The sequence below is a fragment of the Cherax quadricarinatus genome, chromosome 1, assembly GCF_038502225.1.
Source record: "Cherax quadricarinatus isolate ZL_2023a chromosome 1, ASM3850222v1, whole genome shotgun sequence".
NCBI classification, from domain to species: Eukaryota; Metazoa; Arthropoda; class Malacostraca; order Decapoda; family Parastacidae; genus Cherax; species Cherax quadricarinatus.
In genome coordinates this window covers 5,806,061-5,821,822 of record NC_091292.1, presented here as the reverse complement: position 1 = coordinate 5,821,822, position 15,762 = coordinate 5,806,061, and the positions used below count along the sequence as shown (strand labels likewise).

General features: G+C 44.3%; 2 protein-coding genes across 2 annotated transcripts in view; both read right to left on the bottom strand.

The window, feature by feature from the left end:
- Positions 1 to 15,762, bottom strand: part of Bet5 (blocked early in transport 5) — a 550,922-nt gene that overhangs the window by 200,777 nt on the left and 334,383 nt on the right. The window lies entirely within an intron of this gene.
- LOC128705167 (probable ATP-dependent DNA helicase HFM1) overlaps positions 1 to 15,762 on the bottom strand; it is a 163,062-nt gene that overhangs the window by 43,250 nt on the left and 104,050 nt on the right. Inside the window, exon 15 of the mRNA XM_070086427.1 lies at positions 4,577 to 4,660. Coding sequence (XP_069942528.1) covers positions 4,577 to 4,660 — 84 coding nt within the window. The remainder of the gene's footprint in view (positions 1 to 4,576; positions 4,661 to 15,762) is intronic.

Genomic DNA, 15,762 nt, shown 5'->3' with positions numbered 1-15,762 from the left:
CGTCCAAAATGAGATAAATTACCAACTGTCTTTAAGGGAACTTTATGAGCTGCTCTAGGCTGCTCTTGTTTGTCAGGCTACAGTGCTTGTGTTCATCTGCGTGCAACATCAACCTGACTGACCAGCAGTCCTACGAGCAACATCAACCTGACTGACCAGCAGTCCTACGAGCAACATCAACCTGACTGACCAGCAGTCCTACGAGCAACATCAACCTGACTGACCAGGCAGTCCTACGAGCAACATCAACCTGACTGACCAGCAGTCCTACGAGCAACATCAACCTGACTGACCAGCAGTCCTACGAGCAACATCAACCTGACTGACCAGCAGTCCTACGAGCAACATCAACCTGACTGACCAGCAGTCCTACGAGCAACATCAACCTGACTGACCAGCAGTCCTACGAGCAACATCAACCTGACTGACCAGCAGTCCTACGAGCAACATCAACCTGACTGACCAGCAGTCCTACGAGCAACATCAACCTGACTGACCAGCAGTCCTACGAGCAACATCAACCTGACTGACCAGCAGTCCTACGAGCAACATCAACCTGACTGACCAGCAGTCCTACGAGCAACATCAACCTGACTGACCAGCAGTCCTACGAGCAACATCAACCTGACTGACCAGCAGTCCTACGAGCAACATCAACCTGACTGACCAGCAGTCCTACGAGCAACATCAACCTGACTGACCAGCAGTCCTACGAGCAACATCAACCTGACTGACCAGCAGTCCTACGAGCAACATCAACCTGACTGACCAGCAGTCCTACGAGCAACATCAACCTGACTGACCAGCAGTCCTACGAGCAACATCAACCTGACTGACCAGGCAGTCCTACGAGCAACATCAACCTGACTGACCAGCAGTCCTACGAGCAACATCAACCTGACTGACCAGGCAGACCTACGAGCAAAATCAACCTGACTGACCAGCAGTCCTACGAGCAACATCAACCTGACTGACCAGCAGTCCTACGAGCAACATCAACCTGACTGACCAGCAGTCCTACGAGCAACATCAACCTGACTGACCAGGCAGTCCTACGAGCAACATCAACCTGACTGACCAGCAGTCCTACGAGCAACATCAACCTGACTGACCAGCAGTCCTACAAGCAACATCAACCTGACTGACCAGGCAGTCCTACGAGCAACATCAACCTGACTGACCAGCAGTCCTACGAGCAACATCAACCTGACTGACCAGCAGTCCTACAAGCAACATCAACCTGACTGACCAGCAGTCCTACGAGCAACATCAACCTGACTGACCAGCAGTCCTGCGAGCAACATCAACCTGACTGACCAGCAGTCCTACGAGCAACATCAACCTGACTGACCAGCAGTCCTACGAGCAACATCAACCTGACTGACCAGCAGTCCTACGAGCAACATCAACCTGACTGACCAGGCAGTCCTACGAGCAACATCAACCTGACTGACCAGCAGTCCTACGAGCAACATCAACCTGACTGACCAGGCAGTCCTACGAGCAACATCAACCTGACTGCCCAGCAGTCCTACGAGCAACATCAACCTGACTGACCAGGCAGACCTACGAGCAACATCAACCTGACTGACCAGGCAGTCCTACGAGCAACATCAACCTGACTGACCAGGCAGTCCTACGAGCAACATCAACCTGACTGACCAGCAGTCCTACGAGCAACATCAACCTGACTGACCAGGCAGTCCTACGAGCAACATCAACCTGACTGACCAGGCAGACCTACGAGCAACATCAACCTGACTGCAGTCCTACGAGCAACATCAACCTGACTGACCAGCAGTCCTACGAGCAACATCAACCTGACTGACCAGCAGTCCTACGAGCAACATCAACCTGACTGACCAGGCAGACCTACGAGCAACATCAACCTGACTGACCAGGCAGACCTACGAGCAACATCAACCTGACTGACCAGGCAGACCTACGAGTAACATCAACCTGACTGCAGTCCTACGAGCAACATCAACCTGACTGACCAGCAGTCCTACGAGCAACATCAACCTGACTGACCAGGCAGTCCTACGAGCAACATCAACCTGACTGACCAGCAGTCCTACGAGCAACATCAACCTGACTGACCAGGCAGTCCTACGAGCAACATCAACCTGACTGACCAGCAGTCCTACGAGCAACATCAACCTGACTGACCAGGCAGTCCTACGAGCAACATCAACCTGACTGACCAGCAGTCCTACGAGCAACATCAACCTGACTGACCAGGCAGTCCTACGAGCAACATCAACCTGACTGACCAGGCAGTCCTACGAGCAACATCAACCTGACTGACCAGGCAGTCCTACGAGCAACATCAACCTGACTGACCAGGCAGTCCTACGAGCAACATCAACCTGACTGACCAGCAGTCCTACGAGCAACATCAACCTGACTGACCAGCAGTCCTACGAGCAACATCAACCTGACTGACCAGCAGTCCTACGAGCAACATCAACCTGACTGACCAGCAGTCCTACGAGCAACATCAACCTGACTGACCAGCAGTCCTACGAGCAACATCAACCTGACTGACCAGCAGTCCTACGAGCAACATCAACCTGACTGACCAGCAGTCCTACGAGCAACATCAACCTGACTGACCAGCAGTCCTACGAGCAACATCAACCTGACTGACCAGCAGTCCTACGAGCAACATCAACCTGACTGACCAGCAGTCCTACGAGCAACATCAACCTGACTGACCAGCAGTCCTACGAGCAACATCAACCTGACTGACCAGGCAGTCCTACGAGCAACATCAACCTGACTGACCAGCAGTCCTACGAGCAACATCAACCTGACTGACCAGCAGTCCTACGAGCAACATCAACCTGACTGACCAGCAGTCCTACGAGCAACATCAACCTGACTGACCAGCAGTCCTACGAGCAACATCAACCTGACTGACCAGGCAGTCCTACGAGCAACATCAACCTGACTGACCAGCAGTCCTACGAGCAACATCAACCTGACTGACCAGGCAGTCCTACGAGCAACATCAACCTGACTGCCCAGCAGTCCTACGAGCAACATCAACCTGACTGACCAGGCAGACCTACGAGCAACATCAACCTGACTGACCAGGCAGTCCTACGAGCAACATCAACCTGACTGACCAGCAGTCCTACGAGCAACATCAACCTGACTGACCAGCAGTCCTACGAGCAACATCAACCTGACTGACCAGCAGTCCTACGAGCAACATCAACCTGACTGACCAGCAGTCCTACGAGCAACATCAACCTGACTGACCAGCAGTCCTACGAGCAACATCAACCTGACTGACCAGGCAGTCCTACGAGCAACATCAACCTGACTGACCAGCAGTCCTACGAGCAACATCAACCTGACTGACCAGGCAGTCCTACGAGCAACATCAACCTGACTGACCAGCAGTCCTACGAGCAACATCAACCTGACTGACCAGGCAGACCTACGAGCAACATCAACCTGACTGACCAGGCAGTCCTACGAGCAACATCAACCTGACTGACCAGCAGTCCTACGAGCAACATCAACCTGACTGACCAGCAGTCCTACGAGCAACATCAACCTGACTGACCAGGCAGACCTACGAGCAACATCAACCTGACTGACCAGGCAGACCTACGAGCAACATCAACCTGACTGACCAGGCAGACCTACGAGCAACATCAACCTGACTGACCAGGCAGTCCTACGATCAACATCAACCTGACTGACCAGCAGTCCTACGAGCAACATCAACCTGACTGACCAGGCAGTCCTACGAGCAACATCAACCTGACTGACCAGGCAGTCCTACGAGCAACATCACCCTGACTGACCAGGCAGTCCTACGAGCAACATCAACCTGACTGACCAGCAGTCCTACGAGCAACATCAACCTGACTGACCAGGCAGACCTACGAGCAACATCAACCTGATTGACCAGGCAGTCCTACGAGCAACATCAACCTGACTGACCAGCAGTCCTACGAGCAACATCAACCTGACTGACCAGCAGTCCTACGAGCAACATCAACCTGACTGACCAGGCAGACCTACGAGCAACATCAACCTGATTGACCAGGCAGTCCTACGAGCAACATCAACCTGACTGACCAGGCAGTCCTACGAGCAACATCAACATGGCTGACTAGGCAGTCCTATGAGCAACATCAACCTGACTGACAAGGCAGTCCTACGAGCAACATCAACCTGACTGACAAGGCAGTCCTACGCGCAACATCAACCTGGTTGACCAGGCAGCCCTACGAGCAACATCAACATGACTGACCAGGCAGTCCTACGAGCAACATCAACATGGCTGACCAGGCAGTCCTACGAGCAACATCAACCTGACTGACAAGGCAGTCCTACGAGCAACATCAATCAAACTGACCAGACAGTCAACTATTATTCTTGATAAGAGACCGAGCTGCGGGGACCATTCTTCCTGGAACCATCAACTGGTTAACTGCAGGTAATATTACAATTATTGTGCCTAATTTAACAATATTATTTCTAGCTAAAGTTGTTATGTTTTGTGAGTGAATATTCCTTGTCGATTTCCTTTGTATCTGGTAAGTGAGTGACTGACCTCAGCGTTCAGATGCTCGATGAGGTGCAGGTGAAGGTGGGATTCTAAGATGCAGCGACCCGTCACCAGGTTCTCATACTTCACCTGTAAACATAAGCAACAACTCAGACGAGTCTCTGCTTCATAATTATCGTGAGTTATTACAGTACAGAGAACATGTATGTTAACGTCTACTCATTGGCAAGTTAATGGGATTTGGATCCTATCGACTACACGAGAACCATTTAAATATTACATGTAAATGTTCACCAACAGTCAAGAATATTTTTATCCCTACAGTAGAGATTAAAATACAGTAAACCTCAGCATATATACAGTGAGAGATAAAACTCACGGCGTATATATTATACCTCTAACCATTATACGGGCAACTGTAAAACAATACACGGTACATACATAATATAAAAATACTTGCTCTGAATTAATACACACGTTTGATAAATTTTTTACACATTATTATAAAAAAAAGCGCGTCGGGCGACAGCTTATACATTGATGTCAAAATGTATAACTAGTAGGAAAGTGGACACTAAATTTTGTAACAGATCACAGTTCACTTCCACAAGACACTGTGCTGGCACCTTCACTGTCTCATTCTATCAGATATATACAAGAACAAAAACCACAGCATCCTGTCATCTTTTGTGGATGATACCCACAATAGATGAAATTTGCTTCTATAGATGCTGAATAAACAGCGATCAGATGTCAACAAAATCTTGCATTGGACAAAGATGAAATACTGTATCTTCTTTAATGAGGGAACAGGTAAAGTATCTAGGAATATTGGTAGAAGACAACTTTACCTTCAGAGAGCACGTAGCTCAAATCATACGGCAAAGGAAGACAACACTTAACCATATAGAAAGAATATGTTCATGCCCCTTGCAACCTCGACACCTGACATTTCCCACGCCCTTTTGTATCAGCTATATCCAAGGAATTTGCAAAAACTAGACTTTCGATCTGCGAAACTAATGGAAAGTTAAAGTAAGATTATGTATATGTGTATGCATTCACCTGCTTTTCTTCCCCGGGAATAAGCTCCAGCTCGTGAGCTTCACCTATTAATCAATACTCTACTCCCTTCCAACTTTAGTCATATTCACTGCATACCTGAACCAGCGTACCAGGTTGGTAGCACTTACCTCGCACAGTCAAACAGCAACACAGTTGACCCCGAGAAGACGCACCAACACAATGGAAGTCACATTCATGAAGGTAAATTGCCCGGGAAGAGAGATTAAATAATCGTGATCATTTAGTGGGTGTTGTCGAGGCGATACCTCTCAGTTATCCTTATGTTGTCTTGTTAGTGCTTAGTAAATATTTTCCTCAAGTCTCTCCGCAAGGTATCTGCGCATATTTATCAGTGTTTATTTAAGTCATGTTTTTGATCTCAAAGTGCGCTTGGACTGCTACCATAATATTATTATTATAATCAAAAAGAAGCTCTAAGCCACAAGGGCTATACAGCTGCTACCATAATAGCCGTCTCCAAGTCTTTAAACCTAACAAACCAACTCATTCTTGTATTCACCTAATTGTCTACAATAAATTGATGTTAATTCTTGGTTAGATGGTAATGTTAATTCTTGAGAATATTGTTAATTCCTGGGAAGACTGTTAATTCCTGGAAAGACTGTTATGTTAATTCTTGGGAAGACTGTTATGTTAATTCTTGGGAAGACTGTTATGTTAATTCTTGGGAAGACTGTTATGTTAATTCTTGGGAAGACTGTTATGTTAATTCTTGGGAAGACTGTTATGTTAATTCCTGGAAAGACTGTTATGTTAATTCTTGGGAAGACTGTTATGTTAATTCTTGGGAAGACTGTTATGTTAATTCTTGGGAAGACTGTTATGTTAATTCTTGGGAAGACTGTTATGTTAATTCTTGGGAAGACTGTTATGTTAATTCTTGGGAAGACTGTTATGTTAATTCTTGGGAAGACTGTTATGTTAATTCTTGGGAAGACTGTTATGTTAATTCTTGGGAAGACTGTTATGTTAATTCTTGGGAAGACTGTTATGTTAATTCTTGGGAAGACTGTTATGTTAATTCTTGGGAAGACTGTTATGTTAATTCTTGGGAAGACTGTTATGTTAATTCTTGGGAAGACTGTTATGTTAATTCTTGGGAAGACTGTTATGTTAATTCTTGGGAAGACTTATTTTAATTTCTAGGAACAATGTTATGTTAATTCCTGGAAGACATGCTAAGTCTCGGGACGATTGTTATATTAGCTTTGGGGAAGATTACATTAATTTCTAAGATTATTAATTTCTGGGAAAATTATATGATAAAGCACTAAACCCGGCTGGATTATACTTTATTTCTGGGCAGAAAAAATCGCAAGCCATGGAATAGGATACAATAACGGGGCGCGACAATTTTCTCACAAGACGTGGTGGACCTGGACAACCACAAACCTTTGTTTTCTCTATTCTTTTTTGTATAAGAGTGATGAAACTACTGTATGGCGAAACATTTCTACAATAAAGACACCCTCTACAATAAAGACACCCAAGTGTTGCCCATGTGTCTAATTTATTAACTCGTCTGTTCTCTGATGTACCATTTATGTACAACCTTTGCTATCACAAATATGCTCGGCATTTTACAAAAGCCTATAGCGACACGCGCCGTGTTTAAGGCAGTTCACCTGTCAAAACCGCGTCAAACAATCACGTTACTAATAACGGTAGAAATACCAACAAAATTTTAAGTAAATGGACACCGCTGTAACTAATGTGACATATTACTGTGGCAACGTTTCGCTCCCCAGGAGCTTTGTAAAGCCGTTATGACTTTACAAAGCTCCCGGAGAGTTCGCGGCAAGTGAGTCGTAAAACTCCAGGGCAAAGCGTAAGCCACTGAGCCAGCTGGCTACCGTGGTTTGTTTGCAATCGTGTCATCACCATTTCGTGAGTCATGATGACGGCTTTGAGAGGATTAAAGTTCGTCACGGCCACGATGGCGGGAGATTCATCTGTAAAAACTTGCATTTGTGATCACAGTGGAACCATGCTAACCTACCTATGGTGTGTAAATATACCTAGTTGGATTAATGTTATTGTAGCCAACTGGCCCAGTGGCTTAAGCGCTAGTCTGGAGTTTTTTTTTATATTTTATTTATTTAAAACAATACAATACATTAAATAAACAAAGTATCACATTTCATTTCATTCACAGAAAGTATAATTACCATTATCAACATATACGCTAGAACGGTTAACTTTGTGGTGACATAAATTGTCGCCCGTCCACTATGCATTATGTACCTAGCCTAAGGTAAAACAAAATTACACAAATTCTACGTTACATTAATCAAATACATATTATATACATTATTATAAACAAAGAGAAACGTTACATATATAATATGCATTAGTGTTTGATTTTATGTCATTAAAACCTTTATACGGACATTATTATTATTAAAGATTAGCCGGTATTCTCCCGGCCCGGGCCTTTTCCAAGTGGTGGCCCGGCCTTGGCTCCCTCTCTAGGGAGTGTCTGAGACCTAAGTCTCCCATGGGAGGAGGCACAAGTACCTCCTCATCTTTGGGACTAACTGTCCCCAGGCCTAGCCACAAGGTAGGCCTCTCTGGTCTGCCATCCCCGCCCCAAGGGGGCAAATGGGAATGACAAGTCTTATGAGCTAAAAGCTCGGGCTCAGGCACCTACCCTACCCTAGAAGGGTTAGGCATGGTATCGATCGTACATACGGACATTGTACATAAACAAGTGCATATATAACAAATTATCCAAATACAAACGATATGTAATGATTCCGGTACTCAATCTACTGGATTACTGCAATGATACAAAACATATTCAATAAAATGGTATAAAATACCGACAGGTTGTTAGGTAAGACACATATGCAACAGTTAGGTATCTTTATTTCGAAACGTTTCGCCTACACAGTAGGCTTCTTCAGTCGAGTACAGCAAAGTTGATAGAAGCAGAAGAGACTTGAAGACGATGTAATCAGTCCATCACCCTTGAAGTTTTGAGGTGGTCAGTCCCTCAGTCTGGAGAAGAGTATTGTTCCATAGTCTGAAACAATATGGAGTTCTTCTTCTTCTTCTGACGATGACCAGAGCTTTGGTAAGATGGGTAAGGAAGAAGGACGGGTAAGGATGGAAATATTGGAAAAGGGTGGGAGGGGGGAGAGAGGTAGGATATAAAAGGTAAGTGGCCCAACCACTTTGGTGTAATTTAAAAAGTGTATGTGAAATGATAAGATATTCTTTAAGGGGTATAATACTAACCCATCAGAGTCACATAGATGTAACAGATATATAAGTACATGACTCTGAATTGGTAGTAATTATACAAGTTGCAATTTTTTTTTTTTTTTTTTTTTTGCGATTGCACAACGGATATTTATGCGACAATGAAGGCAATAATTTTCTGGCCAGTTTATGGAATTACGTGACAATGGCTTCTTACAGGTGGTGTCCAGCCATGGTAAATAGCATAATTTTTACATTAGATTGTTATATAAGATGTCTCCCTAATTGGGGGCGATGATTTTCTTAGTATACATAGAAGGGTTCTGGTGCTACCCAATCTTCTTCATCAGGGAGGTTGCTCAATATCATGGGTCGATGGTAATCATCTTTATGTATAAACCGACGGACCCTCTGTGGGAGAGTCATTCTTTGAGTCCTGTGAGGAGGAGTATTGATTATATAATCCGTGGTATTTACCACTTGTATAGGATGTTCTCTATCTGGCATGTATAGTTCTTGCATTGAATAGAGTTGTTTCTTTTTTAGAGTGTCGAGGCGTACATTTATGGCAGTAATATCTTGTTGTATGTGTAAATCTGCCAGTTTAACTCTGTATCTCCTCCTGGTATCGGTAATGAAGCGAAGAGCTCTACTCTGGACCCTTTGTAGCCGTAGCATGTTGGTCTTTGTTGTTAATGACATTGGGACACAAGGGTATTCGAGTATTGGTCTTATTATCATTTTATACAGATGTTTTTTGACATGTTGAGGGGCTTGATTGAATCGAAAGAGACTGCTAAGACCGGCTTTGGCTATGTTGATCTTTTTAGTTACATGAGATGTTGAGTGGAGCAGCCTGTCTATTTCATATCCCAAAATCTTGTTAGGGTTTCTAATGGCTACAGGTGTACCTCTGATGGAGATACCCCCTTTATCTTCAATTGTTGATGCAAAACATCCTATCGTGCTAACAAGGACCTTGTCAGGATTAGTCGTAATTCTCCATTTCTTTTCCCAATTAGATGTTCTACGAAGTTCAATATTCATTTTTTTCTGCGACTCTCTCATACTTGTATTTTCCTATTACCGGAGTTGATGAGACGACATGAATAACATCATCTGCAAACTGTGTTTGCAGATGGTTGAGGAAGGTCATTCACGTAAATGTTGAACAGAATTGGACTTAGACAAGAACCTTGTGGGACACCAGCTGTCGGTATAAAAGGCTCTGTCGACCTGCCATGAAAGGTGGGAATGATTTTTCTTTGAGTTAAGAAATTATATATTAATCTGAGAAAAGTCCAGTTATGGTCTGGTAGGTCAATGAGTTTGTATATAAGGCCATCATGCCATAAGCTATCAAAAGCTTTATGAACATCTCTGGTGGCAATTAAGGCAAGATTGCCCTGATGTTTTAGACTTGCTACAGTATCGAAAATAACATTTATTGCATGATTGGTACCTCTATGTGTTCTAAAGCCAAATTGTTTTTCAGTAAAAAAGTGATTAAACTCCATATAGTAGTTCAATCTGTTGGAAATGATCTTCTCAAGAACTTTTCCAGTGACTTCAAGTAAAGATATAGGTCTATAGTTCCCAGGTTGGTGGATGTCTTTATTGGGCTTACCAAGAAAGATCATCCTAGCAGTCTTAAAAACAACTGGAAAATGTCCTGAGGCCAAGATGGCATTAAAGATATTTACCAAAGACTGTTTACAATTTCTAGGTAGGTACTTTATTTGTTTCATTGTTATTCCAGAGAGGCCAGGGGCTCTATTTCTCATTCTGCCAATAACCTGATTCATCTCTAGTAATGTAATAGGTCTAGTAAGCGGGTGGGTATCTTCAAGAGTTGAAGTATCGATGGAAGGTAGTGGTTATAAGTCATCCAAGTTCTCATCTCTCCATTCATTTACCAACTGATAATGATTATTGTTACATTGACGACTGTTATTGTGGGCTAGAATTTTCTCCCATACATCACCCATCAAATTAGCCTGGTCCTGTGGATCGTCAAGTTTAATTTCAACATCTTCATCATCCTCATCAGTGAAGGTATGAACTAGGTAGTTAGGAGCCTTGTGCTTTGCCCCTAAAAGTTGTCGGATCTTACTCCAAAATTTTGCTGGTTCACGTTTATACTGATTAGCTTGAAGGACTAGCAATTTCCATAAGTCCCGTTTGTGATGACTAATCATGTTAATTAATTCTTGCCTTAATCGGTGCAGTGTAGCTACTAGTGGTTGTCGCGTTTGAAGATGCCTTCGACATTCTGCTTGATAATTTCTTAAATTGTCTCTAATTTCCCTAGTAGGTTTATATTGTTGGTATATCTTTGTGGAAACTAATTGACAAGTTGCATTAGTAGCTTCAATTATTCGATTATGCAGGGACCTGATTGCATCATCAATTGCAGTGGAAGGTAGATTTTCCAATGACACAATTTCATCGTCACCCAGAAATGCCCTGAAGGGGTCAAATCCTAGGGTGTTAAGATTGGGTTTAGGAGTAACAGGTATTCTAAATGGAGAAGTTTGTAGTTGTATTATAACAGGGATATGGTCAGATCCTACATTTCCACCAGGAGATATACGACAATGAAAGATGTCACAGTCTCTGTTTGTCAGTACTATATCTGGTGTCCCTGGATGAGGTCCAATGTACGATTTAAAGAATGGGCCTTGAAATGACAAGTTTCTAGCTGTCATGATATTAAATAGTTGTTTTCCTTTTAAGTCACCCAGTGGAATACCAGCTCCACAGTTGAAGAGGGCAGGGTGATGAGCATTAAAATCTCCCGCTAGAATTGTTGGAATATTTCTGCTTAATATCCTATGTAGAGGAATTGACTCTATATATTTTTGTCTCGGGGGAAAATATCCAGTTCCTATCACTAGTTGTCCATGAGACGTTGTCATTTCTATTGCAAGAATGTTATCTTCATCAACATGAATATTTTTAAATGTATAGCCTAATTTAATTAAGATGGCTACACCACTAAAGGGTCCTCTCGATTTCTCCACAGTAGAGTAACCACGTAATTTAATATGTTGATCAACTCTTGCAGCTGTCTCGTTCAAGAGTATAACATCGGGATTGTAATTATGTAATTCAACCTCAAGGAGGTAACGGTTATTAAAGAAATGTTGAACATTAAGTTGGAAAATTGTAATCCCCATTATTTCTTGCACTTCGCTCGTGTACTGCGGTCTGAACGCCTGCAAGTAATGTCATGTTTATTATCCACACTATCCCTGCTGGACTCGTCAAGGGGAGGAGGGAACTTCTGCGTAGTTGCTTGTGTATTAAAAATGCCATCATCTTCACTAGAGGTGGTAATATTAACAGACTCATTAGAATCGTTAGATTATTATTATAATCAAAAAGAAGCGCTAAGCCACAAGGGCTATACAGCGCTGCAGGGTAGGGAAGGAAGCAAGGGAATTGGATGGCAGAAGGGAGGGGGGATGATCAGCAGGTTACAGAAAACAGCGGGGCAGGGGATAGTACGGGGGTAGAGGGTAGCAAGAGATACAAGTAGAAAGGGCTGAAAGTATCAGAATTTGTGAAGTAAGTCAGTCGTTGTCAAAAAGTCAATGAGAGAGTCCGGATGAAAGGTGGGTCCATCAGCGAGAAGGGAAGGTAAAGAGAGAGCAGCGGGGCGAAGACGACGACAGAGGTAAATTCTGCGTGCTCGTTGATAAAGTGGGCAGTCCAACAGAATGTGGCTGACTGATAATGGAGCTTGGCAATTCTCACAGAGAGGAGCAAGACGCCTCTCCATGAGATATCCATGAGTAAGACGAGTATGGCCAATGCGAAGACGGGAGAGAGTAGTCTCCCAACCTCGACACTGGTGATAAGAAGACGGCCAGTAACCTATACTCGGTTTAATAGACTGAAGTTTGTTGCCGAGCATAGTAGACCAACGTTGTTGCCAACGGGTGTGAAGGTGGGAAGATATTACAGCAAAATAGTCCGTACATGGAATACCTCTATAAGAAACTGGTAGGTCATGTACTGCTGACCGCGCAGCAGTGTCTGCCTGTTCATTGCCCTGTACGTCAACATGACCAGGGACCCAACAAAAAACAATATCTTTATGCTTAGTAAAGATGCGGCGTAGCCAAAGTTGGATACGGAGGACTAAGGGGTGAGGTGTATCAAATTTTTGTATAGCCTGTAAAGCACTAAGGGAGTCTGAGACAACCACAAATGATGACACAGGCATAGATGCAATACGGATAAGTGCTGTAAGGATGGCATATAATTCAGCAGTAAAAATACTAGCTGAAGATAGTAAATGCCCTTGTACGACGCTGTCCGGAAACACTGCTGCGAATCCTACGCCGTCAGAAGACTTAGAGCCATCTGTGTACACAGCAATGGCATGAGAATGAGAGTGAAAGTGGTCAAGAAAAAGAGAGCGGGAAGTGACCGTAGACAGTTGGGCTTTCGAGCAAGGGAGGGAGAAAGAACAGACTCGAACAGCTGGAACTTCCCAGGGGGGTAGGGAAAAGTGAGATGCTACATGTACATAGAAAGGTGGTAGTTGAAGAGAAGACAAGAGCGAATGAAGGCGAAGAGAGAAGGGACGGAGTAAGCAGGGGCGGCGAACAAATAAAGAATGTCTACTAATATCAGTGACCATTCTATAAATGGAAGGATTGCGGAGATCATGAGAGCGTACATAGTAGCGAAGGCAATGGGCATCACGGCGATCGGATAAGGATGGAACGTTCGCTTCTGCATAGAGGCTTTCGACAGGGGAAGAGCGAAAAGCACCAAGGCATAAACGTAATCCTTGGTGATGAATGGGGTTAAGGCTAGAGAGAGTAGCAGGAGATGCCGCAGAATAGATCTGGTCACCATAATCAAGTTTCGATAAAATAAGGGTGGAATGTAGGCGAAGGAGGGTTCGACGATCAGCTCCCCATGAAAGATGAGCAAGGGTTTTAAGAAGGTTTAGCCGGCTGTGACAAGTTGCCTTCAGAGAGGTAATGTGAGGTTTCCAGGATAACCTACGATCAAAGAGGAGGCCCAGAAACTTGACTGTATCACGTTCAGGGATACGTGAGCCATAGAGGTACAAAGGATGATCAGAGATGACAGAGCGTCTAGTGAAAGTGATTTGGTGGGTTTTAGTGCTGGAAAATTTAAACCCATGTGTGGTGGCCCAATTGGAAACACGGTCGACTGCATGCTGGAGAGAAACTGTAAGGAGGTGACAGTCAGCGCCTGCACAGGCAATAGCGAAGTCATCAACATAGAGTGATGACCAAATATTTGATGGAAGACTAGAGGCCAAATCATTAATAGCAAGGAGAAAAAGTGTTGTGCTCAGAACACATCCCTGGGGGACACCTTCAGCTTGGACAAAGTCCGGGGAGAGCACATTATTAACCCGAACACGGAAATGCCTGTCAGTTAAAAAGTTCTTAAGGAAGGATGGTAGATTGCCTCGAAGGCCTAAGGAGTGGGCTTGGGCTAAAATATTATACCTCCAAGTTGTGTCATATGCCTTCTCAAGGTCAAAAAATATGGCAATAACTGAGTGGTTATTCGCAAAGGCATTACGAACATACGTATCCAAGCGCAGTAAGGGGTCTATGGTAGAACGTCCCTTACGAAAGCCATATTGACGAGTGGAGAGACTGTTGTGTGTCTCTAAATACCACACTAAACGTCTATTTACTAGACGTTCCATTATTTTGCAAACTGCACTGGTAAGAGCAATGGGACGATAGTGGGAGGTTTCATGTCCCGTAGTGCCTGGTTTGCGGAAAGGGAGAACAATGGCGGATTTCCACAGCTGTGGAAGAACTCCTTGTGACCAAATAAGATTGTAAAGGCGTAATAGGACTGCAAGGGCTGACTGATGTAAATGTTGTAGCATACGAATATGAATGTCGTCGGGCCCAGCTGCCGATGATCGACAAGCTGAGAGTGTTGCCTCCAGTTCTTGAAGTGTAAAAGGCACATTATACTGTTCTTCTCTGAGAGAAGAAAAGTCCAAGGGTGCTAACTCTCTGGCAGACTTTGAGGAAAGAAATGAGGGGCATAGATGGAGTCCCTGAGAAATACGGACCAGATGATTGCCAATTTCATTGGCAACATCTAGTGGGTTTGCTATATCAACACCGGCAACCCGCAGAACAGGAGCCGGGTCAGGAGAATATTTACCACTCAGTTTTCGTACTTTTTTCCAGACTGCACTCATAGAGGAAGCAGAGGTGATGGTGGAGACATAATCTCGCCAGCAAGTGCGTTTAGCGTCACGGATGACACGGCGAGCGATCGCACGCTTCTGTTTAAAATCAAGGAGTCGCTCTGTGGTTCTATTGTACCGGTACCTGCCCCATGCAGCGCGTTTCAAACGTACTGCACGAGCACAAGCAGGAGACCACCAAGGCACGCATTTCTGAGAATGCCTGCCCGAAGTTTGGGGTATAGAATGAGAAGCTGCGGTGAAAACGGAGGACGAGAAGAGGTGTAAAAGCTCATCGATGGAGGACGAAGAAGGAACCTCTTTAAAAACAGTCAGGTGTGAGTAAAGGTTCCAATTTGCCCGATTAAATTGCCAGCGTGGGGTGCGAAGAGGTGGCGAATATGAAGGGGAAGTAAGAATGATTGGGAAATGATCACTGTCATGTAAGTCCGGGAGAACAGACCAAGTAAAGTCTAATGCGGCGGAGGAAGAGCAAATTGAGAGATCGATGCAAGAGAGAGTATGAGTCCAAGGATCAAAATGGGTGTGAGTACCTGTATTTAAAACATGGAGGGGGTGGGTGGCAAGAAAAGCCTCTAACTGAATTCCACGGGAATCACAGTGAGACCCTCCCCAGAGGAAATGGTGGGCATTAAAATCACCAAGTAACAGAATCGGTGGCGGTAATGACGAAACAAGGAAGGCAAAATCCGGAATAGATAATGCCCGAGAA